Source organism: Rhea pennata, chromosome 2 (genome assembly GCF_028389875.1).
Source record: "Rhea pennata isolate bPtePen1 chromosome 2, bPtePen1.pri, whole genome shotgun sequence".
Taxonomy (NCBI): Eukaryota; Metazoa; Chordata; class Aves; order Rheiformes; family Rheidae; genus Rhea; species Rhea pennata.
The window spans coordinates 112,825,084-112,845,868 of record NC_084664.1 but is presented as its reverse complement, the minus strand read 5'-3'; the positions used below and the strand labels follow the sequence as shown (position 1 = coordinate 112,845,868).

General features: G+C 38.0%; 1 protein-coding gene across 2 annotated transcripts; it reads right to left on the bottom strand.

Moving 5' to 3' along the window:
- Positions 1-2,662: 2,662 nt before the first annotated feature.
- On the bottom strand, positions 2,663-20,785 carry METTL4 (methyltransferase 4, N6-adenosine). 2 transcript variants are annotated; one of them, XM_062568119.1, is made up of 9 exons: positions 20,691-20,785; positions 19,625-20,316; positions 18,749-18,811; positions 14,134-14,500; positions 13,924-13,993; positions 11,360-11,534; positions 10,982-11,088; positions 10,272-10,360; positions 2,663-3,917 (listed from the first exon to the last, which is right to left on the bottom strand). In XM_062568119.1, exons 2-9 carry the CDS (start codon positions 20,051-20,053, stop codon positions 3,772-3,774), a joined length of 1,446 nt encoding a protein of 481 aa, XP_062424103.1. In that variant the 5' UTR covers positions 20,054-20,316; positions 20,691-20,785; the 3' UTR covers positions 2,663-3,771. The 2 variants fall into 2 exon arrangements, with proteins under 2 accessions (XP_062424103.1, XP_062424104.1); XM_062568120.1 differs by having other exon boundaries at positions 19,625-20,353; positions 20,691-20,749.

Below are 20,785 nucleotides of genomic sequence, written 5' to 3'. Positions count from 1 at the left end.
CAGGGCCACATGAACCCACCTTGGCAGCTGCACTGCTGGTTACTTACCACTTTCAGTGTTCGAGCTTTGAGAAAATAACTGAATGAAAAGGTATCTATCATGCCCCAGGCAAGCTTTTACACCATATGTATTGTCAGGGCAGCTCTTTGGTTGTTTGTCAAGGGCTGTATACACCTGATTAATACTACTCAGATAACACGCACCTTCGACAACTGAACCACAACCATGACAGTACTTGTGCTCTTCTCAGGTGACCAAAATTTAACTTGGAGTACCTAAGCTGCCTTTTCTAGTAGCATATAGCACTTTTTATTGAACTATAGGAACACAGATCTCCGTGTAAGAAGGTTTCCATCTTACTGTTCAGTCTCAAGGCATATTAGCATTTTCCTCATTATTTTCTAATCATCTATAGAGTAAACAGTTTTCAAAGTCAACTCTTTACTGCCACTGGCATCTGAACTGAATGTCACAAAGAGATGAGGCCAGCTCAGACTAGTACTTCATTTTTTAATAACTTTTAATCTTTCAAAAGAAACTTTCCCGTCTCCACAGGAGTTCACACCTAGCAATCACTATTCTAAAAAACATATCTTACTGCTATAATTCTTTTTTCTTTATAAAAGTTTAAAAGTACAAGTAAAGGTCATATGCTAATTTGACATTTCAAAATCATACTCAAACCTGAAGCTTCATAAAAATAAGTCTGATTATGACACTTGATGTATTATACATATAGAAGCTTAAAATTATTTTTTATCACTTTATGAAGTAAGTTTTTTTGGGGGAGGGAGACAATTTTACATGGTCTTAAGTATTGGAGAATATTTAGCCAAAAGGACTTTATCATTATTTTATTAAAACAATAAATAATAGCAGATGTACTAATGAAGTACTTTCTAAAAATTCTTGAGCAATCAGTTCTCATTACACCAAACTGCAACAATAAAAAGAAATCAGAATTGAAAAACAATTCTGCTTTGCCAACACACTGTTAGTAAAATGCACACTTTGCCGATTTTTCCTTGGTATTTGTGTGAATTTTCACACACCAACCTGGAAAATCAGAAAAAAAATTAAAAATGGTAAAATCATTTGTTATGAGCAATGAGGATGTGCATAATGCCTTGGCATTCACCTCAACCTCTCATCAACATATTGCATTTTTCCATCCTCATCTTCCTCTTTGTTCTTTCATTTTATATATTTTTTAACCTCTTCAGAGGAGGTTTCATTTTCTGTATAATACTTGACAAGACAGAGAGCATTCTTCCACCACAAAAGTAATACAATGCAACTGGTATAATGTTATTTTCTTATCAAAGAAAATTGATTGGATTTTAAGTTGTCCTGTTATATTAGTTAACTTGACTGATTTTTCAGTACAGTTCAGATTCTGCCTCAGAGGAATCACAGAGTTGGCACTAAAGATCTGATGGCTCGTTGGGGACAGCTGGGATTTTCTGAGTAGTTAGAAAAGCGTAAGAGGCTCTTTAAGTTATAAATTGAGCATAACAAGTCAATATTTGTGTTTAAAAGATAACCGTGAAATTACGAACTATAAATACCAACATGAGATTTCCGAGTTAGTAACACATTGGTTATATAGAACCTAGTTTCAGTTTGGCTGTAGATGCTGGGGAACTTCTATATTCACTGGATGTTCTTTATTACTAGAGGGTTAGAAAAGTAGCAGAAAATAAAACATTTGTACAGGGCACAATTCTGTAACTATTTAAGACCTGATCAGGTACTATTCAGACCTTAATCTTCAGCTTTTGATCTCCAGTTTGAGAAGCTGAGAACATGACTACATGGGCCTTCTAAGTATCTGGTAGAGTAGACGGCCCACATGTTTTAAAACAATCATACTCAGAGGTTGGATCCTTAGCTGATGGGATTAGCAGCTAACCTTCTAAGAACTGCAGGTCAGAAGCAAAAGCGCTAGAAGCCTACAACTTGCAAAGGCTTGCCACAGAAAAAGATAGGATAAATTCTTAATTTTCTCATTCTTAAATGCCTTGAAGAGGGTCATTGCTTTAGAAGGGTTCTGCTGCTTAGCTCAAAGGAGGGGAAAGGTAGCTTGTTGTTCTCTAAATTTGTTCATGCCATTTCTTCATTTGCAATTAAATTAAATAATGAAGAGACATTCACAGGAGCAACTGTGAAAAAGATGGCATCTTCATCTCTTGTGCTATTTTAAACAGTACAGAGGAAAAAACAAAATACGCGCAGCAGTCAAGATTTGACTCCATACTTGAGTCTGATGGACTTCACTTAGCACAGGATGAAACCTCCTTGGGATGAGAGGTAAATTCTACCTGGGAATGCAAAAACTCTATACAGTAAATGTCTTTTTAAACTAAAAGTAAATACAGAATCTTCTTACCCTTTATATTTGGAGATACATTTGCTTATGTACCATGTATTGGGTGTCTATAATCATATAACAGTTAAAGAAATAGGATACAAATCATGCAGGAAGAAATATTTTGCCTGGCAACTACCCTCACTGTCACAATATTTACTTTTTGAGATTAAAAATATATTTAACTAGCGTAAAAAAAAATCCTCATTTTGCCAATTCTTCTTGCTCCAATAAATAAAATATGCAGTTGAAAAATGGTAGAGAAACTGGGTCTGCAAATAATACACTGACAGGTTTTTCATCTTAATTTTAATTATAGAATTATAAAAGATTATTTACTAACATCTAAAAAACATTAACTATTAGACTACCAGAAGTGAATTGAACGTAAAAAAGGCATACAATGTATTTTGTTCCCCATTATAAAAAATAACCCAACAACAGCTCAGGAGATTGCCATCAGACAAATCAGCTTGTCCATCAGTTCTGTCTCTATTGCTGCAAATGAATAAGAGGCAGAGCTTCACTAAGTTTCCTTTTTATTTTTCAAAACAAATCTAAAGACTGCAGAGTACACATGAAATGTACCATCTTAAAAAAAAAAAAAGAAAAAAAAAGAAAAGCAAGTTGAAACATAGAGCTCACCTGCATGACTTATAATGTTTCAACACCATAAGAAAATAGAATTTATAAGATTTTAAAATTCTGTTAAAATTTCAGTTAAATCTAATGGCTTAATATGAAGAATGTGTAAGATTTTGAGAATTTGATCATTTACAATTTATTCAAAGAATTAACACTATACACAGAAGGATGGAATTGCTGACTGTTTTAAAAGTGTAATTTTATATCAAATGTGCTCAGTCAACAATTCATGTGCCAATTAACACAAGCACTGCTCCCATTATTTCTTCTGAGGCAGACAAAGAGATACAAACATGTACAAGTACACGTTGTCTTCAAAATTATTTTAGTTCAAAATCCATTGCTTTGCAAACACCAACCTTCTTTTTGGAAACATATCTAATTCAGAACTATTTACTTCTCCTGTCAGTCTTTAAAAATAATGCATTACCATCCAAGCATAATACTGTAGCGCTTATGGTGCTCACATTTGTGACAGTTGCAATGAGAATAATGAAAAATAGCTTTTTCTTTTGAGGTTTGCGGGGAAAAAAATAAAATCACGGATGGCATTACACTCTAACATCAGCATTTATCTTTCTAAAATTAGAATAAAGGAACAGATTGTACAAATGCATATACTCTAACCATTCTGTTACTTCAAGAATTTTAACTGAAATACAACTTTTCTTTAAAAAAAACTTCTGAGTGCACCATCAATAATAAAAGCAAATTCTAGAACCTGCTGTAGGAGAGGAATATCTGAGTTAAGACCCAAATCACTTTTCATCCTGCAGAACAGTGAAATAATCAATGTGCTGAAACTTCAGAACCTCATTTCCCCAGCTGGTCCAACCAGGCTGTAGGTTGCGAGCAAACAACTCCAGACATTCCACATCTGGCTTGATAAATTCTGCCAGAACCTCTGTGCAAGAAAAGAAAAAAAAGATGAGGATAACAATGAGAAAGGTACAAATAAAAATAACAAACAAATGGGGAAAAAAAAAAAAATCTCCCCTGTGTTGTTAGCAGATGAAAAAACAGAATGTTTCATTAAAAAAAGGGAGAGACAGCAAATTAATTTCAGGGATTTCATCAACCAGCTTGACTATTTATAGTCAGAAAGTCATTTGAAATAAGTGCCCTTGAGATTCTGAACAATACTGTCAAGGCCTTCAATAGCCTTGATTTATTGGTTTTCATTTAGAGAAAGGGAATGAGGATTTATTTCAGCATCTACATAGACGACTACTGAATTTTTCAGTATTACCAACCAACATCTCCAAAAGACTAGCCTCAGCTCCTAAAATACAAGGACAATATTTCTAGTAAAAATAGATTAAAAAAAAGGAATAAAGAGAAGCTCCTTCTTTCATTAAAGTATTTATTGATGACAGTTGTTAAAAGGTAAAATAAGAAATATCAGTTTAAATAAGCTCTGAAAAGGATAAAAAAAAATGCAGGGACTTCTTTTTCCTAACGCCAACTGAAGAAACATCTATACAACTCTGCTCTTTCATTCAGTAACATAAATCTCAATTTTTTCTTACAATTGGGTATTTATAATGCTTAAATCTAAATAAATAGAAACTTATCGTTAACATCAATTGTGTCACTGATTATAACTGGTATTCTGGAAGTGAAAGAAAGAGTTTGGTTATTGCATTTCACCTGAGAAGTACTATTGCAAACACAGTTATTGTTAAATAGGTTACTTGTCATACAGATCCATTTAACTTGTGGCTGGGTCAAAGAAATTGTTAACTAGGTTTCAGGAAATAGCTACAAAGATATTATTATTTTTTTTTTTTTTTTGTGTGTGTGTGTGTGTGTGTGTGTGTGTATAAAATACACCAGTAAACGAAAAGTTTAAGGAATATAGCAAGATAAAGGAGTTAAAAAAATCTGAAAAACAGATCTATAACAAAGGTACATCTTAGGGTTTTCTTTTTCTGTGACTGACAGAACAAAAACCAAGAAATCAAGTCTCTTTTCCAGAGGAAATATTGTTCATTTTTGCTCAGATTTCCAAGAAGCTTCTGCATTTCTGTAGCTCAGAATACATAAATCCAGTATTATAAAATTCAACTTGATCTCTTCAAATTTGATCATTTCAGGAAGCAGAAATACATCTAATTAACATACATCAGAGGATAAGACAGAATGCTTTCTCTGGGTACAACTGAAGCTTCGAGTTTTTGCATCACGTTTTCCAGTCACAGAATCTCTGTGTTAGATCTCAGCTACCCATGTCATGGATTGCTCCTGCTGCAGAAATATGAGCATCCACTTCACATTCTAGTGGGTGGTAGCCTACCCCAGATGCATTTCCTACCTACACTGTCACTTCCTCAAAAGCTTCAATCCATTCGAAATTTACTCTTAAATATTTTGTAACGGGTGTTTCCAGACTTTTTTATATTTTGATACAGCACACAAATCTATTTTCCTCCCTCCAATCTTTAACAAATGTCAAGAAAATGGCACAGATGGGTTATCATCAAGGCAGCTTTTAATCCAGAGACTACTGCAACCAGCAGTATTATTCAAAAAATCTGTTCCTTTCAGAGGCAAGCTAAAACGTTTAAATAAATGTAACATTTGCAGAGAAGAGTCTTGGAGATTTCAAGCAAAACATACATTCCAGTGGAAGATTTGCTACACTGAACATTGCTATGTGGTGCACAAGAGTTCAACTAATTAGACAGCACCTTCCCTGCTTTTGTACCATTTTGAAAACCCACCATATTCAAAAAATAATGTAGTAAAATTCATTGTTCTTTTTACATGCTCTATTTAATTAAGGATTTCTTGTGCATAACATGCTGCCAACAATTCTTTTAACAAAGGTCTTCCAAAAAAATCTATTCTCTTGATCATCTAAGAAAACCTGTGTTGCAGGAGGATGTACTTTTTCCACAAAACAGGAGGAAGACACTGCTCCAAAGCTTTCAATAAGCTCTTTGTGAGCCGACCCTGACATCCTTAAAACATTCTTTTGACTTGAGTGGGCATAAGACCATGCAGGGCTTACTGCAGGGACCAGACACCTTATGTGACCTTCTTCCTTCTATATAGAAATAAAATAGAACCTTCTTACAGGTCATATTCACAACCAAAGGAGGAAGCAATCATTTAAGCAACAAGATTTCATTAAAAGCACATTAGAAATGTCAACATTTGTTCTTAAAATGTAGAGATTAAAAATATTATCACAACACTCAGTCCAGTAATCAAAAGTAGTTACTACTAAGTACCAAAAACTTCCATATCTGAGAGAAAACTTAAAAACAAACAAACAACAAAATACCACTTAGCTAATTCAACAATAGGGATAAGTTATTCTCAGAGAGAACCTGGTCAAAGATTGCCTGGCCAGAAAACAAAGAGGAAGCCAATAAATAAGCCATTTCAGCAAGAAGTAAGAAGTTTCTGCCAATCTTTCAATCAATTTCATCACAAAATTTAAAAAGGAAGTCCCAGGAATCTCCCTCTGTCCTGCTCTCAGAGAGATAGTAATTCAGCATAAAGCTTTTTGAAGAAACAGAGCAAGATTACATATAATTCAAGATAATATTATAGTATGATTTTTCATTGCTTGGAAATACGTACATAATCACATCAGGCAGTAACTTTCAGTGCAATGGAAATTAGCATATCAAGAGGGCAATAACGTGGCATTATTTTGTTGGTATAAAATCTCATTAAACTGGTTTCTTGAACATCAACTTTTCCTATTTTAAGTTAAAACTTATAGCCTCTTTGCTAGGGCTTTTTATGGCTTTGATATCATCAGAAGGCTGTCTTAATACACAGATGGATCTGACTTGCAGCCCTTAAGCAAACTCTGCAGTTTTTTCCCTGATAACAAGTCAGAGGACCCGCATCAGTAGGAAGATTAAATACTCATTTTTCTACAGTAGGAATGTGGGGGGGGAGGTCTGTAAGTTTTTTGTTGTTGTTGTTGTTGTTTTGTTTTGTTTCATTTTTTTACAGTTATTTCCATCCATTTACAGATAAAACTAACAAGAAATAGCTTAAACAGATTATTCATGATCACTTGCAGGTGTTGCAAACCCCAAGAGAGCAACTCAGATACTTAGGCACCTAATACCCCAGGATACACAAAGCCAGCACACGGCTGGTAGCTACAACACAGGTCTTGTGGGAAACCCACTTCTCTCCGGAGCACAAACAGGAAGTCAGGCAGAGTAACGGCTACATTTGCTCACTCTGGATCCCAAACATGTATCTAAGATGCATGCTGTTAAAGATGTTCTAAAAGGCAAAGGAAGCAACTATTTTTGAGCCAAGCAACTCTTTTGCTTATATTTTGAACTTCTGTTACCTATGCAGCAAGTTCTGAACAGCAAAGCTGATACATAAAGTGAAAACTACTTTGTTGGCTTTTTACTGTCTCATTTGCGAGCCATGCAAGGTACAGCCCACACCTGACTGAACGCCTTTTGTGGTACACCTTCCAAAGAGTTTGCAGTGTAGAGGCCCTTATTATCCAGTTTGTCTAATCCCTGATCATAATAAGACCAGAAAAAGATGAGAAGCTCAGGCAAAAGAGCTGGTTTTATACCCCTGCGTCTTTCCTGAGCTTCAAGTTAAACTACATGTCAATACTCCCATGGATAATTCTAATAGTAAGGGATTACAAGTTACATAAGGAAACAAGATATATTTCCTTTTTACTTCCAGGAAACCTTTATAGCACGGCCTAATAAGGCACAGAATTCCCACAAGGGGCTTACTACTATTTCTCACCGCACTACTTTGCTGGAGATAAGTGGCTAAAACATGGCCAAGAATTAAGCATCAGGATTTCAAACATACCTCTATATGAAAATATTACTTCTAGCAACAAATGTATATATTTAAATACTGGAGGAGAGATAGCTAGCTGTAACAAGAAGAATCTATAAAACAGAAAAAGTGAAAAAAGGCATTTAAAGTTTGATACTGCTTCATGTCTATGTTACAAAATACCTTCTAGGTTTTCAAAGAGCAACATTGAACTGAATTAGGAAGAAAACCTGCTGTTACTTGAATCAAAACCATGAGTGATAAAATTTCATTTTAATGCATTTGCATAAAGCAGTTTAAGTACATTTACAATGACATATTAAAGCTCTAAGCATTAAACACAGCACATGCATCAAAAACCCCTACAGTAGCAATTTCATAGTTAAATGCACCACAGGAACCCAAACGTCCCTTTTTGATGGCTTGCTTTAATTTGCATCTTCCTCTTCCCCCAAAGAGATAAACTGTTATATTCAGTCCTTAAGTGGCTACATATGTATCAACATACAGCCTTTATAGTAGTAACAAGAAATAAAGTGCCAGACATCGTCAGTAAATACTAACATTTTTGGCTTTGTTACTACTTAAACAAAGCATAAAGAACTCGTGTGACTCATCAAGTGTCCTTCTCCCCCATTGCCAAATCTCTGCTTCTGTTCAAATTTCTTCTGAACCACACCAGGATGTAGCTCAGCTGCTCTCTAGTGGCCGTTTGGGAATATTGATCATGAAAGTGATACCCTTTACAACACTGAAGTCAAAGTATCATCAATTAGCTTTTGTTTTATGGTCTATGTTTTCATTCCATGACTCTATTCTGAATGAAGTTGCCAACAATGTAGACATATGTATATCTTTTTTTTTTAATGTGCAAATCACTGAAACTGTTCAATAGCAAATTTATTCTTCATTGGAAACATATATATTGCACAATGATATCAAATCCTGGCATTTAAGTGAAGACTCAAAAAATACATAAATAGAAAGAAGCACAAAGTTTCTTTCAGAACTCATTCAGTAGTATAATTTATAAAGGATTCATCAATATAGTTTCTAGACTCTGTATCACAGAAGGGAAGCATTCCAAGGACCATTCTGGCACTAGCTATTTTTGTAATGCACACAAACCGCTGTGCTGCATCCTTGGATATCTCACAGTTTCCTGTTTGTGTTCAAGTGTATTTCTAAGTATTGGTTTTCTGAAGAGGCCCTAGGTGGCTGCCTCATAAATCACTACCCTACCATTAGCTTAAATCAAAACACATACTTCCTGCACTCAACCTAATTCTTAAAGATGTAGCTACAGAACTGCAGGGAGATCCTCCTGAAACTTTTTTTTTTTCTTAAGTTAGCTAAAATATGTGGCTAGTGCTAGTCTTGGAACAGGTATATATCTGTAAATTAATCTGATGCAAATGCAAGCCCAAAATGCAAGCTTTAAAGCTTCCCCGGAAACAATTGTTAAGATTAGCATCCTAACTGAAGTCATTCTGTTCTTTGCGAACAGAGTAAGGAAAGCCTGTCAGTGCAACAAAGGGAATATACCCCGAGCCAGCCACAGGTTATGATTCCCTTCCTCTACAACAGCAGCATGCATTTCTTGCATTTGCTTTCTCTGACATAAATACATAGCACCATGTGCATCTGGAATATCTGTAGATCTGCTGAGACTTTTCTCCTTGGGGAAAAATTCTCCTCTTGTGGGAAGATGAAAACCACTTTTGAGACAAATATTTAATATATTGCTTGCATTGTAAAGGCATTCAGGTACTGTAATGATGAAAAAAGTATGATTACCTATCAAGAAAAGCAGTCAAAGTAGGCTTGCTCCAGAACAACGCATATATACAAATGCATGATACAAAAAAACTTCGAATCCTTTGGACTAAATTCTGGAAAAAGCTGACATTACTTATTCTATCTCGTTGGTTGAAGTCACTGCCTCGATTTCAGTAAAATAAATATGGCTTCTGAAAAAAAATGAGGTATGTCTTACTTCCTGCCAATTGTTAACAGTTTGAAAATAATAAAGTATTAATTTTTTGGATTTAAAGGCACATCTGGGAATTTAAAGACATTTGGGAATGAAAGAACTTCAGGTCATTTGCAATACTTTCATATATACAGTATTTATAATCTGTTCCTGCAGGGTTTCAAAGATGAAATTAAAAAACAACAAAAAAGCAACTTATTTTTTTACATTCCTATCTAAAACATTCATACAAGAATTCACACAGTGAAGTTCTACTCTTCATGCTCATTCATTTTCAGGGACCAAGATTTAGGCGCCTGACAACATTTTTAGAAATGCTGAGGATCAACCAATCCTACTGAGCAACACTGCTTGCCATGTGGAAAATTAAGTAACTTTTAATGTACAAAGATACCTGATCCTAGGTATTGCATTTCAAACATTCAAGACTATATCCTACAGAAACACTATACATTAACATTAGTAAAAACATACCAGTAAGAGGGGGTTTATGTGAATGTAGGCTGCAGGGTACGCTGACAATTAACTTATGATCTGGAATTGGAAGTACATCATCAGGTTTCCTGTTGCATAAATCAGAACAAGAAAAGTGTGAGAATGAACACTACAAAACATGATACAGACTGAGGCTTTCATAGAGCTATTTCAGATAGGAGATAACATACAGATTGCTCACTCACAGCCAAACTTCAGATATGTCTGAGGGAAGTTATATGTTGCTCAGCTGTAATATTGAAAGTATTTGTTTGACTGAAAGGACAGTTTATGAAATCACTGAGGCTTTAAAGGAAACATGGTTAATAATAACCATACAAAAAGATGAAGAAAAACCAATACATGCCCATCAAGATTTCACCTGCAAAAAACACCAACAGCCCCAAAATGGCATCAACTTATGTAAGGACTCATGGTCCAACAGAACCCGCCAACGAAGGAAGCTCTGCCCACATGGCTTTATTTGAGCCAGTTCCCCAACACAGGCAAACGTAAGGACAAACAGCAAGAGCTGTTTCCACACTTTAATTCCCTCATCCCAAAGCTAATAATGCTACTTTTAGGTTCAAAATCAACCGGAAGATGGCACTGAGATCCTGGGACATTATACTGTATTATACACCAGTGAAACATACAAAGAAATCCTAGCAGCCTCCAAAAAACACATTTATCATAATAGTCTGTCATACCTCAAGGCTTCCTCTATGCTTCCTTGAACTCTCCCCAAAACAAGAACTTCATAGGGCTTTTTGTGGGAAGAATCCAAAGGCAATACAAATTCTCCAGATTTGGTAATCTGAACACAAAGGAGTTAAAATAAATAAATAAATAAAAGACACAGTGGAAGACTGTCTCATCCTATTTTTCCAATGGGATCTTTTCCTTCATAAAAAGGAAGAAATTGAAGATACCATACATTTCAAATACAAAAAAAAAAAAAAAAAAAAAAAAAAAAAAAAAAAAAAAACATGGTAATAAACACACAAATGGTCAGAATATGAAGAAAAGTGACATAATGCAAGCCCTCTCATTCCCCAAGCAAGCAAAAAAAGAAATTGAGAACTTACTTTGACCCAGTGCCACTCAGCAAGTGTTTTCACAGACCAATGAGGATAAAGTTCATCCTTAACAAAACGTAAGTGCTTCTGTCTGTTAGTCACCCACGTGACTACAAGACAACCTGGAGCAGCTAGCGCTGATACAGGAATCTGCTTGATTTGCCAGGAAGACAAGTGGCCATATCTGCATGCCAATACAGTGAGAAAGAAAGTTATCATAAACCAAATAATATAGAAATTGCAAAAAAAAACAATAAAAAGTGATAAATTACATGGCTGAGACTTCAAAAAATACCTCTTGACAGCATAAAAACACTGCAACGATGGGTCAAGAGTGCCACCTAGCGGCCAAATCTGCTGGCTCCCGCTATAAAATCACAGGTGTATGTAAATAGTGTTACCAAGCAGAAGCCTTACGTACGCATTTCTCTTCTATTTCTCCAGATAAAACATTATGAGGACTCTGAAGATAATCCTGAAGATGCCTACAAGCCTGCATATAATTTAAGAGCTTGAAAATTTTGAATTTGTAATTCAAAATTTTCATCTTTATGCCAGAACAAAGCTAGTTAATGAAAAGTAGTTCTTTTTACTTCAGTCTACGTAACGTTATTCACTTTCCCTAATCCACGATCTCTCCTCTGAATGAAAATGACAAGGGAGCCACTTACAAGTGCAACACTAATTAAACTGTCAAGCTAAAAGGTCATAAAGAGTAATCATTTACCAAAATATATGGAAATTGCACTCATGATTTGAAGTTACTGTTCACTGTGAATATACTCTGAGTTACTCAGAACAGTTCTGCATACTTTTGAGTTAACTCTGCTCTACGGTGGTGAATACAGTATGCTTTCCAAACTCTGTCCTGTTCTACCATTTTTCCTGTGCTGCTGTTCTACCTTATTAGTGAGCTATCAATGTGTGAAACCTACACATCGCAGTGTCAGAAGATGTTGACATACAGCCTGCTGGAATCCACAACCCCTCATCTGGGTACCGAGGATCCCTGTACAACGCAATAGTGAGAATAGTGACAACCAGGCAATAGTGTACATAAAAATCCAGAAATACTTCCGGGACTAGATCCCACAAAGAAAAACAAATATTCCACATCTGGGTCATGAATCCCAAAAAATGAAAAAAAAATAAAAAATCCATGAACAAGGTAACTGATTATTTAGCACTACAGACTTGCTGCTAGACACATGCAGCAACAGATATTTGGGCATCTGTGGAACTATACCTGCAAAAACACAGGTTTAAGAAGGACATTCTTCTTATTTTTGAAGATTAAAAAGCAGATGTACAATTAATGTAAAATTAAAATTGTACTAAATGTACAATTAAAAACCATTTATTTTCCTACACTGCATACATATTCTGACATAAGTGAAATTAGGACTTCTTACTGACAGACATTTCTCTGAGTTTGCAGTGTTTTTAATATCTGAGAAAAGATGAGCCAACAGTCACCATACATGATCTCCGTGACTGAATGAGCAATTGTCTGCAGTTCTATGCTGAAAGCACAAATGGATTTGTTACAACAAACAAATCTGTGATCTGGTTTGGATACATCTGAAGAGCAAGATATGACAGTGCTTGTGATAGCTCTGCCACCTTCAGGCTTTGTTTTGTAAGGGAAGGAGGGCCTGGCTGTCTAATTCATGCTTGTGAACAACAGATTTTCCTTTGAGTTATTTGTATAGGTAAGAATTACACTTCAACGAGCTTAACTCTGAGATCCTAGAGGCTTTTGTAGGATTACTTACATGTAAGACATGCTAATCAATCTCTGTTTCTACAAATTATGTTTCCATTAGAAGTTTCAATAGCTACATAAAAAGTAGACATCGATATTTACTCCAGAAAGTTATATGGCCACATTTTCTGTTTGCCCTTCTTTCACATGGATGCAATCCTGTGGTAGTCAAGAGAACTCTACTGGCATAAAAACTTGATGTTACTTATTGGAGAAGATCCAGAAAATTCAAAGTGAATGAATTCATAAGCTACAGTACTCGGGACCAGTTCCTATCACGCTTGCGGGTTGTACTGCTGCACTGTAATTTTTCGTCTTCTGCCCACCGGACTGAAACTCAAATTAAAAAAAAACAAAACAAAAACACAAAACTTCTAAATTAGACCTCAGTCCTGGAAATACTTACACATATAGCTAGCTTTAGAACTACTAAAGTAACTCTACTAATTTCAAATGAGTACCTGCAGGATCAGGGCCTTACAAAATAAATGACTTCAGCCTTTTCTTACAAGTATCTCTAACACTCTCTCACCAGTTAGGTAATTTAAGATCCAATCTTGCAAATATTAGGTACACAAACAATTCAAGCCATTTCAGTGAAATCTCTGTGACTTTTTATAGACTTGAAGGTAGGCATTTGCCAAAATATTTTCTAGTTTAAACACTAGCACTTCTATTGGTCTTGCACATATATTGGTCTTAGATTGCATCACTATATTCAAAAGTTAACTATATCCACGTAAGCAAAGATAAAATTTGTTTGGTTTCTGTTTTAAAAGACATAACACAAATTTACAGTAAAATTTACCGGTTACTCCTTTTAACAGACTTGTTTTCCCATGGTGGATCCATCACAATTACATCATATTTTTTCTTGTCTGGAAAGGGAAATTACAAAGAAAGCCAGTATATTAGTTTTAAAACAAAATAAACATTAAATCTACTAGTTAAAACCAATAAAGGTTTAGCTACCCAACTATAGAGAACACCTAAATAGCAGAAATGCAAGTATACTTACAATTCAGCAGTGGCTGCAAACATGAAATATCAGATAAAAGAAAACTGCTTTTTGGTGGCACCAAGTACTTCTGCCCCATTAACTCAATCATCTTTGCATAGCTTGAGTTGTTTTCTGTAATACATGAAAGCAGGCCCTGCTCCGGAATGAAGGTTTCATCATCTATTGCTTGTACAGCTTGACGGTCACTGTTGTTTATTGCTGGAAACTGCTTTGCCATTTCACATAACTCGGCCAACCCACAGTCAATGTGTCCTGGAACAACATTCTTGCTGCAACTGAGTTTTGTAGTAGTGCAGTGAAGAAAACCACTTTTGACTCCTTCTTGGACTAAATGCAAAGTGCCTTCCCAGATGAGCTCCCTGATCTGTATGATCATAAAGATACAAAGGAAAAGGAAATGGTCTTTCAAACACCTGCACTGGGGAATGAGACATAAATCAAAGCATATTTTGAATCTGCAGACTGGGAGAAAGATCTTTGCTAAATATTGAGATCATTTGATTCATGTCTCAAAACCTACAAGGGCACACGAATGAGGTTCCACATTTTGAGGGCTTTTTTTTTGGGGGGGGGGGGGGGGGAGGCGGGGAGAAGGCAGGAGGGTGAGCAAAGTGGCAATATTGTTACAAGTCTGGAGAAAGAAAAAGAGACTGCTGAATAAAATGCTTCCTAGCCTGAGGTAAAATAAAATGGGACGTATCCCTAGATCTGAAAATCGGCATTTTTCCACTTTTTAAATCCCTTGAAAATATACAAACAGTATTGTTTTTAAAATAAGGAAATATAATCAGTAAATCCAATTAAATCATTAGAACTTGTTTTAGTAACTTTTCTAAGTGACAAGTCTCTTAAATAATTTTCTAGTGGGTTCATGAAGACAAAATTCTTAGATCTGAATGCAGTCTCATTCACTTCAGTGCTCTCCCCTTTGCAAAATTTATAGAACAAATTTATTCCCAACTCAGCAAGTGTTTACAAATTTTAATTATCAGTGCAGAACTATTGTTCATTTAGATTAGCAGTACTGCCAGCTGCAGTGGTTTTATTATCGTTTCTAAAGCTCCTGATTGTGGGATTCTCAATTTTACAAAATGTTTTTACAAAATACTCTTCATTGTAAATTCCAAATTAACCAAAGAAATGGGATATATTTTTTAACAACTTCTTTACTTAGTGCGACTCTCTAGATATCCGAGGGGAGAGAGTCATGATTTTTGAGTGCCTAGGTTTGGGATAGTAGAACTTAATATTAGTTCAATAGAATCAGCACATCTTTAAAAATTCTAGAAATTGTACAGTTGAATTAATGCAAATGGATTTTATTCTTACACTCATGTGTTAACTGGTAGCCTGGACAAAGCCTCTTGACTATCATGTAGTTTTAATGTTCTACATTCAATTTTAACAAATGGCTGCTGAAGGAGCTCTCTATATTTTGCACTATGTTAAATCTGACAGAAATTCATAAACAGACTCAACGCTACTTTCACTGATGGAAACAAATTTCAGTTATGTGGAAGGTTATTCTAGACGTATGAATGAGCGTTAAAACAATCTAAACTGACTTTTGGAGCTAAACCTCAAACATAACAAATACATTGGAAAAAATATATTCTAATCTGTTAATGGTATCAGAGGTTACCAGGATCATAAATTTTTCAAAAAATTGACTTTTCTGCACATTCACCAAAAAACTTTAAAGTTACACAGGCTGCTAGAACATCTAACTCTTCTTCATCCTTCCAGACAGAAGAAGAAAATACACAGAATGTGGAAGAGGGGACAGGCTCCTTGGGAGAATTACAGGAACGCAGTCAGAGTATGTAGAGATGCAGCGAGGAAGGCTAAGGCCATGTTGGAATTGAGTCTGGCAAGGGATGTCAAGGACAACAGGAAGGGCTTCTTCAAATACATCAGCAGCAAGAGGCGGACTAGGGAAAATGTGGGTCTGCTACTGAATGGGGCGGGGGCCCTGGTGACAAGGGATACAGAGAAGGCAGAATTACTGAATGCCTTCTTTGCTTCAGTCTTCACTGCTAAGGGCAGCCCTCATGAATCCTGCAGCCTGGACGTGAGGGAGAAAGTCTGGAGAAGCGAAGACTTTCCTTTGGTTGAGAAGGATAGGATTAGAGACCTTCTGGGCAGACTAGACATCCACAAATCCATGGGCCCAGATGGGATGAACTCATGGGTACTGCGGGAGCTGGCAGATGTTGTTGCCAGGCCACTCTCCGTCATCTTTGAAAGGACCTGGAGAACTGGAGAGTTCAGTCACTCCAGTCTTCAACAAGGGCAAGAAGGAAGACCCAGGCAACTATAGGCCAGTCAGCCTCACCTCCATCCCTGGAAAGGTGATGGAAGAGCTCATCCTGGATGTCATCTCCAGACATATGGAGGAAAAGAAGGTGATCAGGAGTAGCCAGCATGGATTCACCAAGGGGAAATCCTGCTTAACCAATCTGACAGCCTTCTAGGATGGAATGATTGGCTGGGTAGATGACGGCAGAGCAGTGGACATTGTGTACCTTGACTTCAGCAAGGCTTTTGACACTGTCCCCTGTAACATCCTCATAGGTAAGTTCAGGTAGCGTGGGTTAGATGAGTGGACAGTGAGGTGGATTGAGCACTGACTGAAAGGCAGAGCTCAGAGGGTTGTCACCAGTGGCGTGCAGTCCAGTTGGAGGCCTGTGGCTATTGGCATCTCCCAAGGCTCAGTACTGGGTCTCATCCTGTTCAACTTATTCATCAATGACCTGGATGAGGGGGCAGAGTGCCTCCTCAGCAAGTTTGCGGGTGATACCAAGCTGGGAGGAGCGGCTGAGACACCTGAGGGCTGTGCTGACATTCAGAGAGACCTGGACAGGCTGGAGAGCTGGGCAGAGAAGAACCTCATGAAGTTCAACAAGGGCAAGTGCAGAGTCCTGCACATAGGGAAAAATAACCCTAGGCACCAGTACAAGCTGAGGGCTGACCTTCTGGAGAGCAGCTCTGCAGAGAAGGACCTGGGAGTGCTGGTGGACGGCAAGCTGACCATGAGCCAGCAATGTGCCCTTGCGGCCAAGAAGGCCAATGGTATCCTAGGCTGCATTAGGAAGACTGTTGTCAGCAGGTCGAGGGAGGTGATCCTGCCCCTCTACTCCGCCCTGGGGAGGCCTTATCTCGAGTACTGTGTCCAGTTCTGGGCTCCCCAGGACAAGACAGACATGGAGCTACTGGAGAGAGTCCAGCATATGGCTACCAGGATGATCAGAGGGCTGGAGCATCTGCCCCATGAGGAATGGCTGCGAGAGCTGGGTCTCTTCAACCTGGGGAAGAGAAGACTGAGGGGGGATCTTATCAATGTGGATAAGTGCCCGAAGGGAGGGTGTCAAGGGGACGGGGACAAACTCTTTTCAGTTGTCTCGTGTGACAGGACAAGAGGCAATGGGCAGAAATTGAAGCACAGGAAGTTCCGCCTGAACGTGAGGGGGGATTTCTTCACTGGGAGAGTGACAGAACACTGAACCAGGTTGCCCAGAGAGGTTGTGGAGTCTCCTTCTCTGGAGATCTTCCAGGCCCGTCTGGATGCAACCCTGTCTAACATGCTGTAGGTGACCCTGCTGAGCAGGGAGGTTGGACTGGATGATGTCCAGAGGTCCCTTTCAACCTTACTGATTCTATGATTCCGTGATCCTTTCTCCTATTCCTCCTGATTCCTATTGCTGCATTCCTTTATTTTAGCTTAAAAGTTTTCACACTCTTAACCTTATGCTCAGGGATGAACAAGTAAGTTCTCTCATTCTTCACCTGCACAACCTATACGTAACAATAATTACAGAACCCCTACACTGTAATGCAGCAAACTACATGTTTACTATGAGACTGCTGTTATTGAACAGAAAGCAAAAATGAGTTATTTACATAACATTCCAAGAAAAACAGAATTAAACAAAAAGCCAAATATGATTACAGCCTTTATCAGAAAAAAAAAAAAAAAAAAAGCATAGATCCTACTTTAGGTTCATGACACTATTCAGGACAAATGTATACATCAAACGTTATCTACAGATTATATATCTAGGATTCATCATTATGCTTCACTAATAATAATTTTACCATTACACACAGACATGAGCCTAGGTATAGACCCAAATTCTAATTAATTTGTGATGCTTTTGTACAACTATACCAAAAATACTAGGTGAAAGAACTCTCTCTCACTAGTGAAGTGGAACATTTTGGAGCACTTTTGGTCATGGAAGCATGGAATAACCCCAGAACAGTATCCTGATATGCTAGAGTTTATCTTCAGAACAGTTCACATTGTTTATTTCAAAGCAAAACTTATCACTATATAATGTTCAGATAGGCATAACAGTTAAAAGATACTTTCTGAATGTGCTTTCCAGCCCTTTGAAATTTCTCAATTGCAACCTAACAGCTAGTTTGTTTTGTACGTTAACTGAACATAAAATATTTCAGTATGTACTTATTCATCTGGGGATTGGAGAGATGACCTACCTATTAATGGAACAAGCTACAGGAAGAGGACTCATCTGCAATGACATGTTGCATTCTATGTACTGCCCAAAGATAGGTACCATGTACCTGCAAAATATACTTTTTGACTCACCTTTGTATGGTATTCTAATGCATCCAGTTCGCCTTGGTTGAATACACATTTTCTTTTGCGTTTCTGTAGAATGAGCAAACAGGGAGAAGAAATAATCCAGGCTACTCAAAAAAGAAGTACAAAAGTACAAAAAAATAATCAAACATACTTGAATAACAATCAACTCCAAAAATTGGAAAAAAAATATTTCCATCTCTTTCTCTATCACAAGTATAAATCCATTAAGAAAAAGTATGATTTTAAAACATCTAGGCTGCTGTAGGAATTATCAAGGCACACGAGCTTAACAAAGCTGTTATATTGCCCGCATGCATTGGAATCTAATGGTATCTAGTACATGCCACAGTTCATGTTCATGCCCGCTTTGAGCTCACACTAGAAGGTACCCATTTCATTGCAAATTGCAGTTTTTCAGTAACAAGAGAACATTAACCAGATCTTCCTAATTACGCTTGTTGATTTAGACTTATGACTCTTAAATTTTGTTGGTCCATAAGGAACAATGCTCAATCAACATAGGCCAAGTAAACTCACACTATCTTTCACTCCTTGCTAATATGCAGTATCATGACAACTACCACAATTTCAGTTGTTCAAGTCCCCGTGACCACAAGCAACATCAGAAGAGTTTGTGAGCAACCTGCTGCCTGTGAGTCATAGGATGCATAACACCAACATAAAGGAGACAAGGACATCCTTATGAGTGCTTACATTTTACGTGCATCCTTAAATCTACTGTGGAAAAGTTCCTGTTTTTCCTCCAAAGTTTACGCTTTCGTATATAACTTTAGGAAATAAAAATTTGCAAAATTATGTTAACGGTAGGTTATTTAACAGGGAATATCACCACAGCCCACAATGTTATGGAGAACATACCTTCCTTGCTCTGGCAACAAGATCTCCAATGCCACCCTTGGTTCCTCCTCGATTCTCCACCCCGCCGCTGCTGGCCTCTGTTTCTGTGAGGCTCACCTCAGAGCCTCCCTGCCACAGCTGCTCCTGAGCAGCTGTGACTATATGGGGCTTTAAAATATGAAAGAACTCTTCACGAAACACATATCTTGTTTTTCCTGTTTTACCTTCTGTTTCTACAGCATCTCCAGCACCAGGACCAGAAGCATTTCTCGACAAGTGGGTGGTAGCACACGTAGAAGCAGGATAGTGATCCCCAGCCAAAGAGTCAGAAGTATTAAGGGTAACACAACAAGGACGCACAAAGGAGTCATATATCTCGTAGCCACACTGGTTGATGAAAGAGAGATGATCCAGGAGCCACCCTGCTGTCAGCTGATGTACCACAGACATCGTAAGCACCACTTTTTGGGGGGGAAGGAAACATCTCCTACAAACCAGAGCACGTATTCACACTCACTTTTTGGAGCAAATTCTTCCTGAGGTCGTTTTTTCAACAGTTCACTTTTCAGAATTATTAATATTTAATAGTATAGTGCCCATCTTGTGAAAGGCATTTCCATACACATGCAGGACACACGAACAGTTCCGTAGAAACTTCTAACTTCGGCTGGTTTCCTCATTATGCTCTGCTCGATCCTTATTTGATCTTTGGACTGTGAATAAATTTTACGTAGTTTTTCATAATTTTATCTAGGATAGAATTGCTTTAAGGTTACTTTATTCGGGAAGCATCGCGGCGGGATCTCTCACGGCGTCGCGGACGGCATAGGCCACGGGGGAAGAGCCGCCTCTGCCCGGGTGTGCGCAGCTCAGCACGGAGGGGCCAAGCACGGTCGGGATAACGGCGGCGCCACCGCCGCCACCGCCACCACCCCTCGCCGCCCGGCTCTGCCCTCCGCCGCGCCCATCCCCACCGCCCGTGGGGCCCCTCGCGGAGCCGGGCTAGCCCTTAGCATTGCGCCCGCGGGAAGACGCTCCCGCGCTTCCCTCGCTCCGGGCGGGAAGAGCCCCGCGGCGCCTCGCTCACCTACGCCGCGGCCGCCTAGCGCGGGCGCCGCCATCTTGCTGTACGGCAGCAACCTCTCCCGCTCGTAACTTCCGGGGGAACCGGGCACCCGCGCG

Coding starts and splice junctions, on each gene's coding strand:
- METTL4 (XM_062568119.1), bottom strand. CDS start 20,053: ATGTCTGTGGTACATCAGCTGACAGCAGGGTGGCTCCTGGATCATCTC. Junction 11,535..13,923: donor TCTGTTAAAAGGAGTAACCG/GTAAATTTTACT, acceptor ATTGGCATGCAG/ATATGGCCACTTGTCTTCCT. Junction 10,361..10,981: donor AGCATAGAGGAAGCCTTGAG/GTATGACAGACT, acceptor TTTATGCAACAG/GAAACCTGATGATGTACTTC.